Genomic DNA, 20113 nt, shown 5'->3' on the forward strand with positions numbered 1-20113 from the left:
TGGTCTTACTACATGATTATCACCTCATTTTCTCGACTGACGTTAAACGTTTACTCACTCTCTCGTCTGAGGTTGAATCTAAACTCATTCTCGCGTCTGACGTTGAATTTTGACTCACTCTGTCACCTGAGGTTGAATCTTAACTCACTCTATCGGCTGTCACTTAATATTAGGAGACTCTCTCGACTGACGTTGAATCTAATCTCATTCTCTCGGTTAACGTTGAATCTAAATAAACTCATTCTCGCACCTGACGTTGAATGTTCACTTACTATCTGTGACAGTTGAATGTTCACTTAGTATCTCTGACAGTGAATCGAAACTCACTCTTGCATTGTCAGGTTTAACGAGAGAGAAATGAAATCGCACGGTTATAACTGAATTAGTCAACATTGCGAGACACTTTATGATGCAAGTTGTGAACAGAGACATAGACACAGTAATAATTACATAGGACAACAAGTACGAGAAAACAGTCAGAATTGATCTTCAGTCACTAACGAAACTGGGTGGTCAGGCCCGTTGACTTGGTTGATGCATTGTTATTGTATCTTGTCTCATCGATACCCACCATGTCAATCACTGGATTTATCTGTCTAATCCTCCCCTGATAATTTAGAGACCGCTAGAGAATGCTGCCGAGTGCTGAATAACCCAGTAAACAAACAGACTCTGCAAACTGATTTTCGTAAAGCAAAATATGCGATTGTTTAAACTATATGACACAAGCATAGTTCTTGTAAATAATTAGATCTAAACAGTAAATGCTTAATTGAATGACAACATTCGTGAGGTCTTTGAAAGGCAGTGTTTTGATTAGCTGGACTGTCAGTCTTGATCTGTCTCCAGGACATTCTACAGCTGATGAGTATTGCTCTATAGACCTTGGCTTCATCAAGCTATCGACCTGACCAAGAGGACAAAACGATGGATACAGAACCTAATTGAGTTTACTGTTAAATGTTCTGCCATGGAGACTTCGATAAATGATGTTTAAGCGCCGTGAATGTTCTACATGGACTGAAAACTATTTACTTCTGCAAGTGAGTCTCCGATTAGTTTGTAATTGCGACATTCGCACCAAATACCACATAGTCGACATGGAGTTTTGGGCACAGCATGACCATCGATCTACACAAATGAGATACAATGACAAGTGTAAACGAGGTTGATCACAGGATTGTATTAGTCGTCTCTAACGACATATGTTGCTGAAGACCAGTTTTAAGCCGGATCCTCACAGATATATAATTTATTATGATTATTTACAGATAGACGCCATGTAGCTGGAATATAGTGTAGCCTTAAACAACAGCCAAACTAATAAGCTTTACTCTCTCTGCATTCTTAGAGCTACTTTTCAAGTTTTTCACCATGTCTGTACTCATGTGAGTACTGATAAGCAGCTTTTCAAGCACGCGTTTCTCTAACCCTACGCAACAATATCTGTAATTGTAAGCACCAGCATTAATTAATAATTTATAGTATGGTTCTAATTTTGATTCGAACAGTGAATACACTATTGTACCAATGTGCATTGAGATCTCCGATTGAATTTCTTATTTTGTTCCATTTAGCACGGCAGGAGTAATGGTATATATCGCCAGGCAATAACAAAATGATAAAAGAATAAAAATAGGAAGGAAAACACAGGGTGCAGTTTCAGGTTGTGTTGCTGTTAGGGCAAGATACGCCGACCCTTTCGCAAACATTTGGTGCTAACACTGGCTTCAGTGATGCATTGATGTAGGATTTCCATAGGTATTTTAGGCCTAGGGGCAGCCCAGTGGTTAAAGCTTTCGCTCGTAATGTCGTAGACCCTGCTTTGATTCCTCGCACGGGTACAGTGCGTAAAGCCTATGTGTGGTGTCCCCCGCCGTGATGTTGCTGGAATGTATAAGCGGCGTAAGACTATACTCATTCACACACACATATCGTATGCCTACTGAAAAATGCATGAACAGAGAATCAATAACGCTTACTGTACTGGTGTCGTGTTATGTTCCCAAGAAGTCTAAATTTTCTTTCTAAATCAGGAGCAGCGTGGTTGCCGTGTGATGTTCCTCTTCATGCAGAACATCCCCAAGTTCTTCGTATTTTGAAATTCCTGTCTTGTGTACCCTGCCATAATGGTCACGTAGAACTCGAACACGAAATGACAAGCTATACTCTCTTTCTAATATAATTATTCAGAGAAAACAAACATCATCATGAAGAAGAAATATTTCATGCTTATATTTCTATTTCTGCCAGAAAGGTAAACATTATCTAAACACATATACTGCAGTTCCTATTCAATATTTCATGATTATGTGAAACTAAATTTCTTTCGGGACTAAATCTGTCACAACTTTGACCAGTTCGCCCGGTAACTTCGTTTGTTATCGACATTAAGTCATCGAAATCACATAGTATCATACATTTAATCGTCTCGTTAAAACACGTGTTCTTGGGAACCTGGTGTTCAGAAACCTATTCGTGTTTGTTCGTGCAAAGTCTGTCCTAAAATAAAACGCAGAAATAAACATAGTAGTGAAGAAGGAAATGATGCCATAATTACGTACAAGGAATATGTGGATGTCATTATCAAAAGACAGCAAATTATTAAGGCAGTAGGCAGGACCACAATCTCATATTCATTTTAATTCTTGTTTAGGACTCACCTTTCTATTTTACCAGACAAAGCCAGAGATAAGCTAGAGGATATGAGCCAGGCGTGCTTTTTATTTCTGGTGTTCAATATGAAGAAACAAAAAAAACAAAATAACTTCGAACTGGGTGAAATATGCACAGACATACCCATTGACCTAAGTTCTGTGCACACAACGTAACATGTAATTAATGATGGTTATTCATGCACTTCTGCATGCCTATGGTGGGCAGGACTGAAGGCGTAGAAACTCTCAGGAGTCAGAGCTGCCAAACGCGGTCACCCATCCAGTGACTTTCCGCGGCCAACGTTGGTTAACTTAACCCTATGCATACGATCACAAATCACCGCTGTTTCCCACGCAGCAATGGCAGTAAGGAGTGTTACTGAATTTTGTCAGATCAAGCACTTGGTCATTACCAATGGTCACTTATCAATACTCCAAGGACATACCCCTTTGAACCCCGGAACTACCAGCGGTCACAATATACACTTGCCTGGTTGTATAATATGCAGCATGAGTGTCCGATGTCTCGAAAAAATACGAAATCTGGTTGATTGGCAAAGAAGTTCATTGTCACTCCATCGATCCACACTGAATTCAAATCTAGAACCAAGGCGATTTGGCCATTGTGTAACGGATGGGTTCGAACGAGCCTGTTTATTTACATTTGTCGGCTGTGAGGATTGATTGTAGCTGGTTGTCGATGAACAATAATTTATCGATATCTACATTGGCGCGTTCGCCATACTTCCATAAGTGGGATGAGAACCTCTCTCCCATTCTCACTCACTGTAGACTCTTGAATGTTGGTGAAGATTAAATTGTCTCTCATCGATCTACATTGTTAATCGATCATTGCTTCTTTAATGGTGAGATGTTAAAATTCAATTCTATCAAGAGTCTGAAGTTTATCTTTCGACATTGTGGTGGCTATCTCAATGTTCTTCCTCTTGCAATCGAACTCCGAAGAAGAAGTCAGAGATGAACTTTATATTGTCCTCAAGTGAGTTGATCTTAGGTCTTAGTAGTGCGCTTCCACTTTAAGTTCCAGACTTGCATTGTTTGATTTGGTGTCAGAAATATCTTTCTCAATTGTATCGAGTTTTAGAAAGTTTACTTTCGACAGCTAGGTGTTTTTCTTACACATCATTTTCACCTGTGTTTGAACGGTCATTTAACAAAGTTTCAGGACAAAAGTGGGGCGGTGCGCATCCCTGCGCCTACCTCCGGATCCGCCTATGTACCACGTCCTGAAACGTGCCTATAGGCATTATCGTGGCAAAATATTACATGTTTAATATTTTGCCACGATTATCAGAATGCCTCAAAAGCACGGAGATCGCCACGATTTAGATTTGCGACCTCTCACGCGTTATAAGATGAGTTCATGATTTATTAAAAAAATCGTGGGCTAATCCAGTAATGTACGTGTTGTTGAAATGACAGATGTAGCTTGAGGGACAAGTTGCAGAAATAGGTTTGTATGAACTACCAGCTCGTCAGTGGTGACCTGTGGTCCTGTGCACAGATCTCAGGTAACGAAATATGTTGAAGTTCAGCAACGTCGAGTTTTTACAGTCCTAGGTTGGGTGACTGAGTTTCTTGGACTTCAGTCCTGCTCCACAACCAGGCACATGTGATACACGTGGTTTTACGTTAGTCAAATGAGTTTGTTCAAAATTGGCTATATACCTCCAGCAGAAAATGGGTATTGGGTTAGATAAAGTCATGTGACCATAACCTTCAAGCGCCTATCAGGCAGCTGGGGTTATCCGGGGTAATAATAATCAGATTGTGATTAAGCGCCACGACCAAACACTTGGTGTTCGTACACTGTGCGCTATAGAAGGAGACTTATTATTATGATTATAAATAATCGAAACTTGAAATTGAGATCGTCATTATTGCTTGTCAAGTTCTTCTCCGCCCTGTTTCATTTTGAATTCCGGTGGATAATGAGTTTGCTTGTGTGCTGCTTCATACAGTTCAGGCGTGACAATATGATCGATACATTTTGATGTTGTTTTTTGAAACAAAAATATCTCCCGGCTGATAAGATGCAATCACCATGTTTATTTTAATCATAATTCTAACAATAACAGATATATTCGCTGAAATGGTATTTTGGTGTGCTTGTCAAATGGTCATCAATGGTACACTGGATATGCTATGCTCAAAGAGATGTACGCTGTGAGTGGTATTTATTTAGTTCTGGGTTATTGACGAAGCTTTAATGGCTGAAAGTAAAATGGGTGTTTATACCTCATCCGTTGTCGACAATTGTACTGCTAAAAGAAGAATCATACGGATGTTTGGTCTGTTTTTTAAAGTCACACTCAGCTCTATACGTCGGCGGTCTGTAAATAATCGAGTCTAGACTAGACAACACATTCCTCCACAACATGACCATCGATCTGCACATTTGGGATACGATTACATATGACAACCAAATTGCTTTTTCCATGGGCTACTGAAGATCAGTTTTAGCACGGATCTTCACTGGTCTCACACAGATGTTTTCTTCAGTTGTGGGGTCCCAGTTTGCTTTTATACTTTTAAGTCCTTTTTTCGAAATGATGCAGTGTCTGGTACCAGAGTGGATTCACGTGTCGAAGACATAGAGCACTCACTCAAATGAACGTTCACTTTACTCTTACGTAATAATCACGGGACAAAAGGCGTACTTAACACATAATGTCAATATCGAATACTCTGAAAAGAGTCATGGCTGACAATACGTCACATTGATCGACAGTAACAAATATTTATATGTAGATAAAATTATCTCATAAGTACATTTCAGCCGCTCTGCACTGTTTTGATAGGTGGGACATCAATTACCAGACAACCTTATTGAGCTTTTGTGTGTGAGGTTGCTATGTGCAATTGCTGTTATTTACACAACGAGTGAATTCTTTTAACGTAGTAGTATTTACTCTGGCCGAAGAAAAATGGTTTCATTTCAAATTGAATACTGGTCAATGCAGCGTATATTAAGTCGTATTGCAACGTGGCTCTTCAAATTAAACAAAACGCAATATTGAATGATGACTTGTAGAAAAGTTATAAGTTTTTGCCCAGAGCCACTGTCACAACGGCATTGATTCGACTGACAGGATCGTGATGGGGGTCAGGCTCGCTGACTGGGGAGAGGAGTAATGTCAATGATCATTAACCACACATTTTGATGACAGAGATAAAACAACACGTTGCTAAAACTCCTCCATTTATTGAAGGTCCAGTGACTGTGGGGCGGTGTGGTATAGTGTTTAATCGTTCGCTCGTCATGCCGAAGGCCCGGGTAGGATTCCCCAAATGACTACAATGTGTGAAGCTCATATCTGGTATCCCCTGCTGGAATATTCGTATAATGTTTCTAAAAGCGACGTAAAATCCAACTCCCTCATATGGTTGATATGATCGTGGCAAAATATTAAACTTTTCTTGTATAGGTAGTTCTGCAGTGCGTGGGAGAGAATTGTTTCAACTCTATTGGCACTTCGTATTCCACAACCAATATGAACAGAATGAACCTTTCTGTTTTGAATTAGAAACGACGTAGCAAATTCTGAGCGCTTTGATCGTCCCAGTAGACATATGCACGCAAACAAACATATACACATGGTTCGATTAACTTAACTTTCCTACCCCTTTACTTTCCGCTATTGTGTGACGGAAACAGTCATGTGAAATACTGAGTGTTTTGTTGTGGCTGGTTATGTATTTCATACTTTTGTTACAATATCGATTATTAAGATTGAATACTGAAATGAGAAGTGTTATATGTGGAGGCAACTCATAACTGTTGATGTTCTCATCACAAATGCACTTTAATTACGCAGAAGCTCAATAACTCAATCATGGTAGAATGTATATCTTTGATTACTTACAGACACTCCTGGTGGTTGATTATTCATGGCGGTTCATTATTCTCTGCGAAATTGTTTGAAATGCATTCATACCAAAATCAATATCAATGGTCGGGTATTTGCAAAGGGATGAGATGTCGGTGAAAAAAACAAGGTGTTAAGAGGGTGGGAAATGACAGATTATTGACCATGTTTTGTTTTACTTTGACAATAAAACCTGTATGCAATATTTTTTTATGATTTAGTTCCGTTAAAAAGACATTTGGCTGGAAATGCGTTTTAGGCCCACGTGTTATCACCCAGAAATCAAACTTCGCAGTAGATTCGTATTGATCACATAACTGTTAAACATGGCAAATACTCTGAAGAGAGTGTTTAAGTGGGATCGCTGTTTTCGAACTGATCTTTCACGATGTGTTCAAAGTTGCTGTGAAGTATATTTATTCAGTCCTTGCTTAAACATTCAAGCCGTGCTGGTAGAAAATGGAGCGGGCGTCTATATATCCACCGTGTTTGTGCAGCGTGAATATACACGGTAATGATTCAGAATATATGAAGTGAGTGATTATGTTGAGAGGTTACGTCACATTACGTCACAGTACGTCCCATAGTTTATAAAAAGGCTGTCATCAAAGGACAGTATAACAACTATATTGTGACAGACAGACAATTTATTTGCGTAAAGTCGGCCACGTGGCCTATAATACAGTTATACGGGTATATCATCGATGTACAGTGGTCAAGTCGATCCAGATCTTGTTTGGAATACATTATGCAGACATAACGCAATAAAATATATTACCTTCCTGTTTCTTGAGTTGAAGATTGATTCTAAGATTACTAAACCTCTAAACACGTTTAGAAGTTGTACTATGTTTTTTCCAAGTCAACGTTGGTAGTATTTACGTATTATCACATGTTTAAGAAACTAGTGAGCGTATCTACATGAAACTAATTAATTGACATTGTCCCCTGCATGATTTGTACCATCACTTCAGCTTCTGCGCGCGGTGGAATGCAATGTTAGCTATTTGTTTAAATCATATGAAATACACTACGATTTACAACGGGATGGAAATATAGCAAAATAGACAAAGTCTGGTCTTATTACATGATTATTACCTCATTCTCTCGACTGACGTTAAACGTTTACTCACTCTCTCGTCTGAGGTTGAATCTAAACTCATTATCGCGTCTGACGTTGAATTTTGACTCACTCTGTCACCTGAGGTTGAATCTTAACTCACTCTATCGGCTGGCACTTAATATTAGGAGACTCTCTCGACTGACGTTGAATCTGATCTCATTCTCTCGGTTAACGTTGAATCTAAATAAACTCATTCTCGCACCTGACGTTGAATGTTCACTTACTATCTGTGACAGTTGAATGTTCACTTAGTATCTCTGACAGTGAATCGAAACTCACTCTTGCATTGTCAGGTTTAACGAGAGAGAAATGAAATCGCACGGTTGTAACTGAATTAGGCAACATTGCGAGACACTTTATGATGCAAGTTGAAGAGACATAGACACAGTAATAATTACATACGACAACAAGTACGAGAAAACAGTCAGAATTGATCTTCAGTCACTAACGAAACTGGGTGGTCAGGCCCGTTGACTTGGTTGATGCATTGTTATTGTATCTTGTCTCATCGATACCCACGATGTCAATCACTGGATTTATCTGTCTGATCCTACTCTGATAATTTAGAGACCGTTAGAGAATGCTGCCGAGTGCGATATAACCCAGTAAACAAGCAGACTCTGCAAACTGATGTTCGTAAAGCAAAATATACGATTGTTTAAACTATATGACACAGGTATAGTTCTTGTAAATAATTAGATCTAAACAGTAAATGCTTAATTGAATGACAACATTCGTAAGGTCTTTGAAAGGCAGTGTTCTGATTAGCTGGACTGAGCTGGTCTTGATCTGTCTCCAGGACATTCTACAGCTGATGAGTATTGCTCTATAGACCTTGGCTTCATCAAGTTATCGACCTGACCAAGAGGACAAAACGAGGGATACAGAACCTAATTGAGTTTACTGTTAAATGTTCTGCCATGGAGACTTCGATAAATGATGTTTAAGAGCCGTGAAAGTTCTACATGGACTGAAGACTATTTACTTCTGCAAGTCAGTCCCCGATTAGTTTGTAATTGCGACATTCGCACCAAATACCACCTAGTCGACATGGATTTCAGGGCACGGACGCACACGCCGTTAGTTTACAAGGTTTGGTCTGTGTGTTGTTTTACGCCTCAATATCAGAGCCTGGACCATACAATTCATTGATCAACAGCATGAGCATCGGTCTATGCAATTGAGATACAATGACAAGGGTCAACGAGGTTGATCACAGGATTGTATTAGTCGTCTATAACGAGATGTGTTGCTGAAGACCAGTTCTAAGCCGGATCCTCACAGATATATAATTTATTATGATTATTTACAGATAGACGCCATGTAGCTGGAATGTAGTGTAGGTTTAAACAACAGCCAAACTAATAAGCTTTACTCTCTCTGCATTGTTAGAGCTACTTTTTCCAGTTTTTCAGCATGTCTGTACTCATGTGAGTACTGATAAGCAGCTTTTCAAGCACGCGTTTCTCTAACCCTACGCAACAATGTCTGTAATTGTAAGCACCAGCATTAATTAATAATTTATAGTATGGTTCTAATTTTGATTCGAACAGTGAATACACTATTGTACCAATGTGCATTGAGATCTCCGATTGATTTTCTTATTTTGTTCCATTTAGCACGGCAGGAGTAATGGTATATATCGCCAGGCAAAAATAAAATGATAAAAAAAATACAAATAGGACGGAAAACGCAGGGTGCAGTTTCAGGTTGTGTTGCTGTTAGGACAGGATACGCCGACCCTTTCGCAAACATTTGGTGCTAACACTGGCTTCAGTGATGCATTGACGTTATTTCCATAGGTATTTTAGGCTTAGGGGGAGCCCAGTGGTTAAAGCGTTCGCTCATCACGACGTAGACCCTGCTTCGATTCCTCGCACGGGTACAATGCGTAAAGCCTATGTGTGGTGTCCCCCGCCGTAATGTTGCTGGAATGTATAAGCGGCGTAAGACTATACTCACTCACGCACACGCCTAGCGTACTGGTGTCGTGTTATGTTCCCACGAAGTCTAAATTTTCTTCCTAAATCAGGAGCAGCGTGGTTGCCGTGTGGTTAAAGATTTTCCTCTTCATGCAGAACATCCCGAAGTTCTTCGTATTTTGAAATTCCTGTCTTGTGTACCCTGCCAAAATGGTCAAGTAGAACTCGAACACGAAATGACAAGTCATACTCTCTTTCTAATATATTTATTCAGAGAAAACAAACATCATCGTGAAGAAGAAATATGCATGCTTATATTATTATTTCTGCCAGAAATGATCTAAACACATATAATGCACTTCCTATTTAATATTTCATGATTATGTGAAACTAAATTTCTTTCGGGACTAAATCTGTCACAACTTTGACCAGTTCGCCAGGTAACTTCGTTTGTTATCGACATTAAGTCATCGAAATCACATAGTGTCATACTTTTAATGGCCTCGTTAAAACACGTGTTCTTGGGAACCTGGTGTTCAGAAACCTATTCGTGTTTGTTCGTGCAAAATCTGTCCTAAAATAAAACGGAAAAATAAACATAGTAGTGAAGAAGGAAGTGATGCCATGATTACGTACAAGGGATGTCATTATCAAAAGACAGCAAATTATTAAGGCAGTAGGCAGGACCACTATTCTCATATTCATTTTAGTTCTTGTTTAGGACTCGCCTTTCTATTTTGCCTGACAAAGCCAGAGATAAACTAGAACATATGAGCCAGACTTGCTTTTTATTTCCGGTGTTCGATATGAACAAACAAAATAAGCAACATAACTTCAAACTGGGTGAAAGCTGCACATACATACCCATTGTCCGAATTTCTGTGCATACAACGTAACATGTAATTAATGATGGTTATTCATAAAGCTCTTCTTTCCACGCACTTCTGCATGCCTATGGTGGGCAGGACTGTAGGCGTAGAAACTCTCAGGAGTCAGAGCTGCCAAACGCGGTCACCCATCCAGTGACTTTCCGCGGCCAACGTTGGTTAACTTCACCTGATCTTAGTCATGGTCGCTGTGCACAGGATCACAAATCACCGTTGTTTCGCACGCAGCAATGACAGTAAGGATTGTTACTGAATTTTGTCAGATCAAGCACATGGTCATCACCAACGGTCATTTATAAATACCTCCAAGGACATACCCCTTTGAACCCCGGAACTACCAGCGGTCACTTATCAATACCTCCAAGGACATACCCCTTTGAACCCCGGAACTACCAACGGTCACTTATCAATACCTCCAAGGACATACCCCTTTGAACCCCGGAACTACCAACGGTCACTTATCAATACCTCCAAGGACATACCCCTTTGAACCCCGGAACTACCAACGGTCACTTATCAATACCTCCAAGGACATACCCCTTTCAACTACCAGCGGTCACACACATTGTCTTCAAAAGTGATATACACTTGCCTGGTTGTATAATATGCAGCATGAGTGTCAGATGTCTCGGAAAATACGAAATCTGGTTGATTGGCAAAGAAGTTCATTGTCACTGCATCGATCCACTCTGAATTCAAATCTAGAACCAAGGCGATTTGGCCATTGTGTAACGGATGGGTTCAAACGCTTGACAAGGCAACTAGAAACACATAACCGCACAGTTTGTTGTTTAAAGCTGCTCCCAACACTATACAAGCTGTATAACGTAAGTAATCGCGCTTGCTTCAGTCAATACACTGGGAAAATATGGACATCGGTCGCCGCCAGTGGGATACAATGACATGTGTGCACCAAGTCCGTGATCCTGACCATCCGATCCCGTTAGTTACCAAACGCAGTGTAAAACCTGTCAGGCAAACGGCATAGAAATGCTTTACACATATCAACAATGAAACAGGTTTTACAAATCAATACAAACTGTTGCAAAATATATGTAACAGCAGTAATGATAGAGCGACAGCACGTAACTGTTTGTTTGTTGTTTAATGCTGCATTTAAGAAAACCACTTCGTACCATGCAGATAAGAATTACTTATTATTTTATTATCATTATGGGATATTTATATAGCACACATATGAACGCAATTAATACATGCGCCTCAAACGGTTTAGCATAAAATAACATAAATTGCGAATTTGTACCTCATATACAATTAAACAGACCAGAAAATAGTTTTGTCGTATTTTCCAAACGTCAAAGGCTTCGGCCGAAAATGACTTGGATAATTCGTTTTATATCACTGTGAGCGAAACAAGAGTCCATTTTATGAGTATTGTCACAAAACGGTTTGATAAATCACCCTTTCAAAACTAAATAATTAAATACGTCTATCTGGTCTGTGCAGAGTGAGTGTCTGTAGCTCCTACAAACTTGTAGATCTGCAGCCGAGCAGTAGGGGAGAGTTAGTTAAAATGTTTATGACGGATGAGTCCACTGGAAAGGACGAAAAGTCCCACAGAGTGTAGCAGCGTATGATCCTCAATATCGAGAGTATATTCCTCGAGAAGCGTTCTTGTTTGTTCATCCAGCTCCTTGGATCTACGACAATCGTGCCCAGGAAGGGGAGCTACAGGGTCAGAGCCGGTTGGGGCATTCAGGCAACAGATGACGAGGCCCTTATAACTTACAGCCTGCCGAACAGAACTGGTATCTCGCTGGCCCAATAATATTCACAACACGTTTGGTGTACGCTGTAGATGAGGCATCTGTCGTTCAAGAGTCCCGACTTTGGAACGGTTGTAAGACTGAAGCGGATTATGGAACAGGGTTCTACATTGTTTTAAGCCTGCTGAAGCCCAAGCCAATCAACATCTGGTCTTCGTTCTCCATGAGGCTAAACAAAGATCATTTGTGTGGAGGTAGCGTTCATAACGCTTGGCTCACTTAAATCAATAAAGATATAACCGTAAATTCTAAATCTTTTGTAGTTCTCCACAGCCTCCCATTTAGCAGGAATGCTGCAAGGAACGGTCTAAACCAAGATTGCGTCGTCTCACTGGGTTTAAACTTTACTTCCGCTGGAAATGGGTATGGGTCGTCCTTGTGTGTCAAAAACACCAGTCATACTTATGTGTGGTCGCGTTATGGTGCTAGTAGGAAAGGTTCAGTTTGTCTGATCTCATCGAGATGCCAACATTCGGAAACGTTGAAACAATGAACACTTCAAAGGGCGACCGAGTTCACAGCCGTAGTTGCTCCAAGTCTTTACAACTGACGTATTTTCCGTGTGTACATAATACAATCTGAACGGGACAATGCAGAGATGATCATCGATCTTCTCATCTCGGATTCGGTGACATGCGTGAATCAAATCAGCGAGCCTGTTCCCGTTAGTGAACTATCACAACAAGCAAGAGTTGCTGATGACCAATTTGTAACCGCATCTGATTTAGCAATTTCATGGTGGATCTATTTACAATTACAACTGGGACAGTCGTCTATCTGAATGAAAAAATATATATTCTGTCCCTTCAAAAGGTAGGGGATATTCCATTTTGCGAGTATGCCACTAGTCAATGCCAATGCATATATGAAAAACCAATATATATTCATAAAGATGAAACAATTCCAAAGGAATGGAATGAATTGTCACATTTTCCCTTCAATTTCTCTTCTTCCTTCGCTTCTACATTTGCGTTAAATAAATCTTGTAAATACAATATTTTCTACTTTTTTCATGGTATGTTATACATTCATAAGTTGCAACAGTGCTTCAGAAGCTTTTATCAGATAACATAATACTTTCTAGAATGTTTTGTGTTCACGCCTCAAAAAAGTCATTTTTTGTGCTATTCAAACATGTCAAAGCCAGGAGAAGTTTCTTTCCTCTTCCGCTGAAGCATCAGACAACTTCACACAACGACCACCCTTTATTTGAGCACGAAGTGGTCCTTACTTTATCTTGAGCCAGGTATGCACATCCACTGCCGAAATGTGAATCCGTTGATCCTGTGCGTAGGAAGGTTGATCCATCAGTCCAAGCAAAACTGGTTGAACTTGTCGCCTGCAGTCCAATAAGCGCCCCTGTTGAGGAAAAACGACTGGAAATTAATTTTTACATACATGCATCTTTGAATGTGTTTGTTCTTCAACAAAATAGCGACCATCTGTAAATAATCCAGTCTGGACCAGACATTCCAGGTCTAGTGGGCATGACATCGACAGCATGTGTCCTAACCTCCCCGCTTCCGTCCTGGCCACAAAGACCAAGTCCTCCCACACAGTAAAACCTGTAGCTTTGTAATCTATTTATGCTACTTATTAAAACTACCAGCATATTGGTTCCTGGATAGAAGCATTTATGTTGTTGAAAATGTCGTATTATTTCATTACCGAACCTGTTTTGAAACCAGACTAGCTTTATTTTCTAAACATAAGTATTCTTACCTCTAATAAACTTAAATTTTATAACACATTATATACTACATGTATATGTTGTAATTTAAAGATCAATACTGCCGTAAACGTTTATTGCAAAGATATATTGTTCGTACGTGTATCCTACTGAAAATAACGATGTGTTAAGCACCGTGGTCGTGTTGGTTCATGGTCTTTGCAATGTTGACGGATGTGTCGAACACTCGGATAAGTCGAACTTTCCCCTTGGACCCGACGAGTTCGACACAACGGGGTTTGACTGTATTAATACAATCATTATGTTTTTCAGATTTCGATGAAAATGCAGCAGAGAGGGTTAGGGTTATTGTGGTACAATATGAGGCTGGTATGGCGCATCACCAGCTCAGGGACGTTGCCCCCTCTACACGCAGCCCAGACAGCAAATCGGACTTCTCCCAGGAAACGTTACCTAGTCGAACCCACAAAGAACTTTCCGGAGAATATGAAGACTCCAAAACATTGCAGCTGTGTCAGAAGGACTGTGCTCCCGTTGGAGAAGCCGAGGACTCTCATTATCTCCTCCAGGAGATCAGGAGGTACCAAACCAAGGGCACCAAGAAAAATGGGGAGCCTAACAAAAGTGTACTTGAGATGCAAGCGAGACATTTCAATTTCGAGGTCCTTACATTTATCATGCTTTTCCAGAATCTTGCCCGTCATACTGACGTCAAAAGGGACAGAAAATTCAATGATCTAAATACGTTAAATGATGTTATTGAAAAGGTCACGACTAGGTTTATTGGTTTGAATTGTTCTGGGGCTGTATATGGCCCTATTCCACAGACGTTTGAAGGCAGGATTTTCCATGACGCCATAGATATACTGGACAAAAACAGTTAGGGATATTTGTACATTTTGAAATTATTAATAATGATGTATTTATTCATTGGCACACTGGTAAAATATCATTCATAACAAATACCATTATCTCTAACTTATTTTGTCCTGTATATATAAACAGGGTCTCGGGACGATAGTAGAAACCACGACCCATGCCATGGCGTCTTTCGAGTTGGTAGTATCTGGTATTGAGCAGCAAAAAGGAGGCCCTCAGTTTCACATCTGAGAAGAAACGACTCCATCCAGGTGAAGTGATATTCTGTTCCACACACATGCATGTTCACACGATGCAATGGCTTTTCTAAAAGCTCTTGCACAAATGACAGAGTCTGGGCAGTCTTGATGAATGACTTCTCCTGGTTTACTCCCATCGTTGTACTGACTTCTGGTTTACTCCCATCGTTGTACCGACTTCACCTGGGTTACTCCCGTCGTTGTACCGACTTCTCCTGGTTTACTCCCATCGTTGTACCGACTTCACCTGGTTTACTCCCGTCGTTGTACCGACTACACCTGGTTTACTCCCATTGTTGTACCGACTACACCTGGTTTACTCCCATCGTTGTACCGCCCAGCAGTACACCACCATCAACAAAATCAATCTCGAATTTCAGATTCTGTCGAACAAACTTGGCACACTTAAAATAGCTGTGGAATTCCTTGCTTTCATCATCAGTCTTGACATGCATCCCCAAAAGAATCATCCGATTAATAAATATGTACAAAAGTACGCAAACTAATAATATCACTGAGCAGGGTGCTTTTAAATCAAGTCAAACAAAAGAACAAAATGACACGAGATTTTTCAAACACCCTGTAAATATTTGTATATATTGTGTTTTCAAACGTGTTAGGGCAGAATGATATCGGATCAGTCAAGTCTTCGTTTTGGCGGAAGTAGTCTTTTGCTGCCTTTGCAGAACCATTGAGGAATATCACCTCAGGCAATCTGGTGAGATGTAACAGACACACGACCCGGTTATTTTCTCATGCATTGCGTGCCTCCACCTTACAGTTGCCGGGCACACAATACAACTGTTTCCAGGACGTTTCATTGGCATCCACGGGAGTCAGGTTATCATGTTTACCATCACTCGTTGTTTTGAGTTGCCTATAAAATGCTTTTCATTATCTCTAAAGATTTTTATTTTACCTCACGCATGAATGTCTCTTTCTGATTGGCTAAACGCTATTCTATTATTTTCCATGTACATCGCTGGGAATTCCGAACTCTTCTGGTGCTTCATGGTAGTACGTCTTTGTCTCGAATAACATTCAATCACGCATGAAGCACGGAAATTACCGATGTTTTGCGATTGAAAATCGATGGAAGGGAGATAACTCTAAATCTGTTTACCTTGTGTCGTCTGCAAAATGGCGATTCGCCTCGCATTCAACAGAAGTGCTTGAAAGAGTTTAAAATTGAAACTCAGGTGTTTGGTAAGAAAAATACGTTGTACACTGGTCCCTCGGGGTCCATGGGCTCATGAACCCTCGAGGTTTGTTTATGTTCCCCGAACCTGTGAACAACCTATGATGGTAATAACTATATTTATTATGTACCATATGTGGACGACGCCTGAGTCATGAGGTCTGCGATGTAGTCGTGTTTCTCTGTCGTGTTCAAGATAATGAGACGTCCGCCGTCACTCTGACATCGAGCCTGACTTTCTGCCCAAGTCTTCCAAGGATCGGTATTGTATAATTTGTAACAGACACGTGGGTACAGAACAGACGTGTAACCTTGAGACAGAGGGCACGGGTCCTCACTGGGCAGAGCTGAAGACAAAAGAATTAAATCACTTAAAATGTTACGTGAGTGAGTGAAAACGAAAATATGTATCGGCAAGCTTGTAGCCATGTATTGACGAAACCAATTTTATTCACACTAATTTCTGACAAGAGCAAATTTATACTTGGAAACCTTTGCCAATGTTATTTACAATTTAAAATACCATTACATCAGTTAACTAATATACAATATATGTGCACAAACATATTTTTCAATTTATGATACAGGCTATATTTAGTACAGATACTACTCATACGGCTGATCAAACGAGTCATTAATAATAATTATTAGGTATCATTATTGGTATTTAATCTAGTGGATAAGGGGTTCGCTCGTAACGCTGAAGACGCGGGTTTGATTCCCCAAATGGGTACTATGTGTGAAGCCCATTCCCGGTGTCCTCCACAGCGATATTGCAGGAGTATTGTTGTGAAACTAAACTCAATCACTCAGTTACATCATGACAATATGAATCATTCACAATTGTTAACTCCGCATATCAGAACCTGTCACCCCAAGTGATACACCATGATTGAATCATTCAAACTTGCCAGCAACATCAAAGATCAAGAGCGGAGTGTGCTACTGAGGCATGACGTTGTAATGCGTATATCTTTTAAGATTCACAAGTAATTATTTAAGATGTAAAACACTGAAGAAACGAAGAGAATATCAAAGATACAGTGATAGGCTAAACACACTTTCAACGTAGAGCTAATTAAGAAACAACAGAGACAAGACAGGACTCAGATCGCTGTCAAAATATTGGAGGCCGTACCCCTCCAATCCAACATTTCTTTAATCAGTATTGATCGATTTAATGATAGTCTTTCGGACAAATGTGAAGAGACAGGTGTTGGTCGGTTGAACCACAGCATCTTTTAATACAGCAAATTGTTTGGCAGCGGTAATTTGCGTAGTAATAATTTCTTTGATCATGTCCTAGGAAGCAGCTAGTTCTGTTTAAAGTAGTGTCTTTTCACCGAGACATCAGCACTGATACTGACAAACGCGTCCATTTGTGCAGATGTACGGATTGTTGTGTCTCTGCATTATGATTTAGGAGCGAATCAGACAGAAGCTTACACCGGAAATCTCTCACCAAATACCAGCAATACATGTGTACATTCCGAAAAAACAGATAAATTCAGTCGGTTCTTTATCACAAGTTTCAATAAGAAATGTGGCCTTCGGTCGTCTCTTGCGTACTCTTGACCCATAATCATTTAGCAGAATCAGTGTTCTTTGCTTTGGAACCATTGTTTTGGAAAATCGTGTCAAGGAAAAGTAATTAAGCACGAGTCTCAACGGGGAATGCTGCAGATGACGAGGGTGTTGTACTCGAGTGAATCTCACACACAAAACTGTAGCTGTTTACCAAATTATTAGTTAGGTTGGTCCGGACAATGAAAATTATTGACGTAAAATATATTCGGACGTCAGCGTCATCAGAATGAGTCACCATCCTCTCGACCCAGGGACGCAGTCCACAAAGCGATCGTTACGATAAGATGATCGTAACTCCCATACCTTAACATAGACTTACAACAGTCGGAGCGCTACGATGACTTTGTGGGCTCTAAGCATGATGTGTTTTCATAGGAATTTCATGGACATTTAGGACAATTCGAATCTCGAAACATCATATCTGAGTGCTGAACATTATGTGCACAGGGCGGCTCATGGTCAACATACAAATCAGACCTATTCTGCCACTCGTTCAGGCACTGGCAAAGTCGAGTTTGTCTGCTGGACCAAGGAACAAGCCACAGGGACGCAAACTACAACAAACTGACCTTTTTCAGCAGCAGACGGGTGGTGGGTATCCATTCTAACCCCGCACCCACGATAAATTGATTGATAAGAGAAAAAGTTCCTTTCCTTTCCAGGTGAAGCAGACTGCGACATGATGAAGGTAACATGATTAAGCACTTCTACATGAACCAGATGTCGTCGTGACATAGAAAAACATCACCACTCATGCCCACAATCCTCGACGGAATGTCAACAAGTAGGTGTCAAGTAGCGCCGGATATCAAACGTGCTGACACCAGGTATACATGGGCGCTGTACGCCAGGGAATTTGACACAACGAGCAGTATTCATGTAACAGATTAATGTCAATGTTTATCTGCCCATGACAATAAATTGGAGATATTAGTTATTTGGAGGTCAACTTCAAAGGATTAGCCCATCAGGCACATGACTCGAGGCAAATAGTATATTGCTTGTTAAAGATTCGCAAACAAATGTGTCACCATCAAACACAACCCTCACCCCTCAACCACAAGAACCACCAGAACCACCAGAAACGTGTGAACTGATCCAAACTTGATTACCGAGGTCATGTTGAGTTCACTTAAAGAACCAAGAAAACAAAATATCACTGCCCTACCGCGCCAGTAACTTACGCACACGTACAAGACTTAGCATGTACTTTGTGTAGAGTAACATGAAAACAAATATGGTGTCTTACCTCCTTGTTTGATGTAGGATCTGGACCCTGAGACTGTAATCCCTGATGAAGACAGAGATGATCTGTAGATGGTGCACTGACCTCCGTGATGAGACAGTGAAACACACTTGTCGTCGTCGGCACACTGATGGGCACAGTATTCAACATTTTGAGCTGGTAATACGCTGAATGGTACTTGAATGGCTTTAAGATCGTCTTGCGTAGTAAGCCTTTCAAATGTATATTTGTAGCAAGGGATGCTAGCACAAACAGCTGTCATAAATAGAGGGAAAAGAAAAAATACCACCATCCTTATTGGTGTGGCGCATTTGGATGACATATTTCTGTTGTTCACAGAGTGTCTCTGACGTCCACGATGAAGCCACCCTTCATTTGAAATAAATCCTGCTCACAGTTTGTCTGTGGCGTTAGACATGAAGCCACGCACTTTCAGATAGTTCTCCTTGCACCATCTCTGCCAACCATGGTGAAGCCACAATTTGTGTGTATCGAGTTAACGATGAAACTGTTTGTGTGCTCAACCTGTGACGTGGAAGATGAACCCACGATGTATGTTGTATATATTTCACTACCAATACAAAGTCACAGTCTTTGTGGAGATCAGAGAAAACAGAAGTGAACCCCACGAGTCAACAAAGATGCTGAGATTTCATTCTATGTTGCATAGGTGTGTGTGTAATTAATGGCTAGCCAGACACACCGGTAGCCGCGCGAGCCCTCATCAACATGTCAGGCTCCACCAACCTATCGATCACTCACGGAATATGTATTTGTTAGCCCTGACTGCATTGACAAACGTCACTTCACATGCGTAGAAAACATCAGTATTTTTGCAGTTCGTGTGTCGCTATACAATTACTACTTGAAAATGATCTTAACCGGTTGTAATTAGCGAAATACCCGGATAGGTGCATGTAGCATGACGTCATCCATAATTACCACACATTTAGTGAGAGAAAACGCTTGAATAGAAACGACACATAAGCAAGCCTATTTGGCTCACAT

The 20113-nt window shown here is 40.4% G+C and overlaps 1 protein-coding gene across 1 annotated transcript; it reads right to left on the reverse strand.

Moving 5' to 3' along the window:
- Positions 1-13443: 13443 nt before the first annotated feature.
- On the reverse strand, positions 13444-19397 carry LOC137272802 (NKG2-D type II integral membrane protein-like). Its single transcript, XM_067805206.1, has 3 exons — positions 19109-19397; positions 16404-16619; positions 13444-13625 (listed from the first exon to the last, which is right to left on the reverse strand). The coding sequence occupies exons 1-3, from the start codon at positions 19395-19397 to the stop codon at positions 13444-13446; spliced, it is 687 nt and encodes a 228-aa protein (XP_067661307.1).
- Between the last annotated feature and the right edge of the window lie 716 nt (positions 19398-20113).

The sequence above is a fragment of the Haliotis asinina genome, chromosome 1 (assembly GCF_037392515.1).
Source record: "Haliotis asinina isolate JCU_RB_2024 chromosome 1, JCU_Hal_asi_v2, whole genome shotgun sequence".
In the NCBI taxonomy this organism is placed as follows: Eukaryota; Metazoa; Mollusca; class Gastropoda; order Lepetellida; family Haliotidae; genus Haliotis; species Haliotis asinina.

Excerpts from the sequence above, each read along its gene's own strand:
- LOC137272802 (XM_067805206.1), bottom strand. The coding sequence starts at position 19,397 with ATGGTGGTATTTTTTCTTTTCCCTCTATTTATGACAGCTGTTTGTGCT. Across the intron at positions 16,620-19,108 it reads ATCCTACATCAAACAAGGAG|CTCTGCCCAGTGAGGACCCG; the intron begins GTAAGACACCAT and ends TTTTGTCTTCAG. Across the intron at positions 13,626-16,403 it reads TCAGGCGTCGTCCACATATG|GGGCGCTTATTGGACTGCAG; the intron begins GTACATAATAAA and ends TTTCCTCAACAG.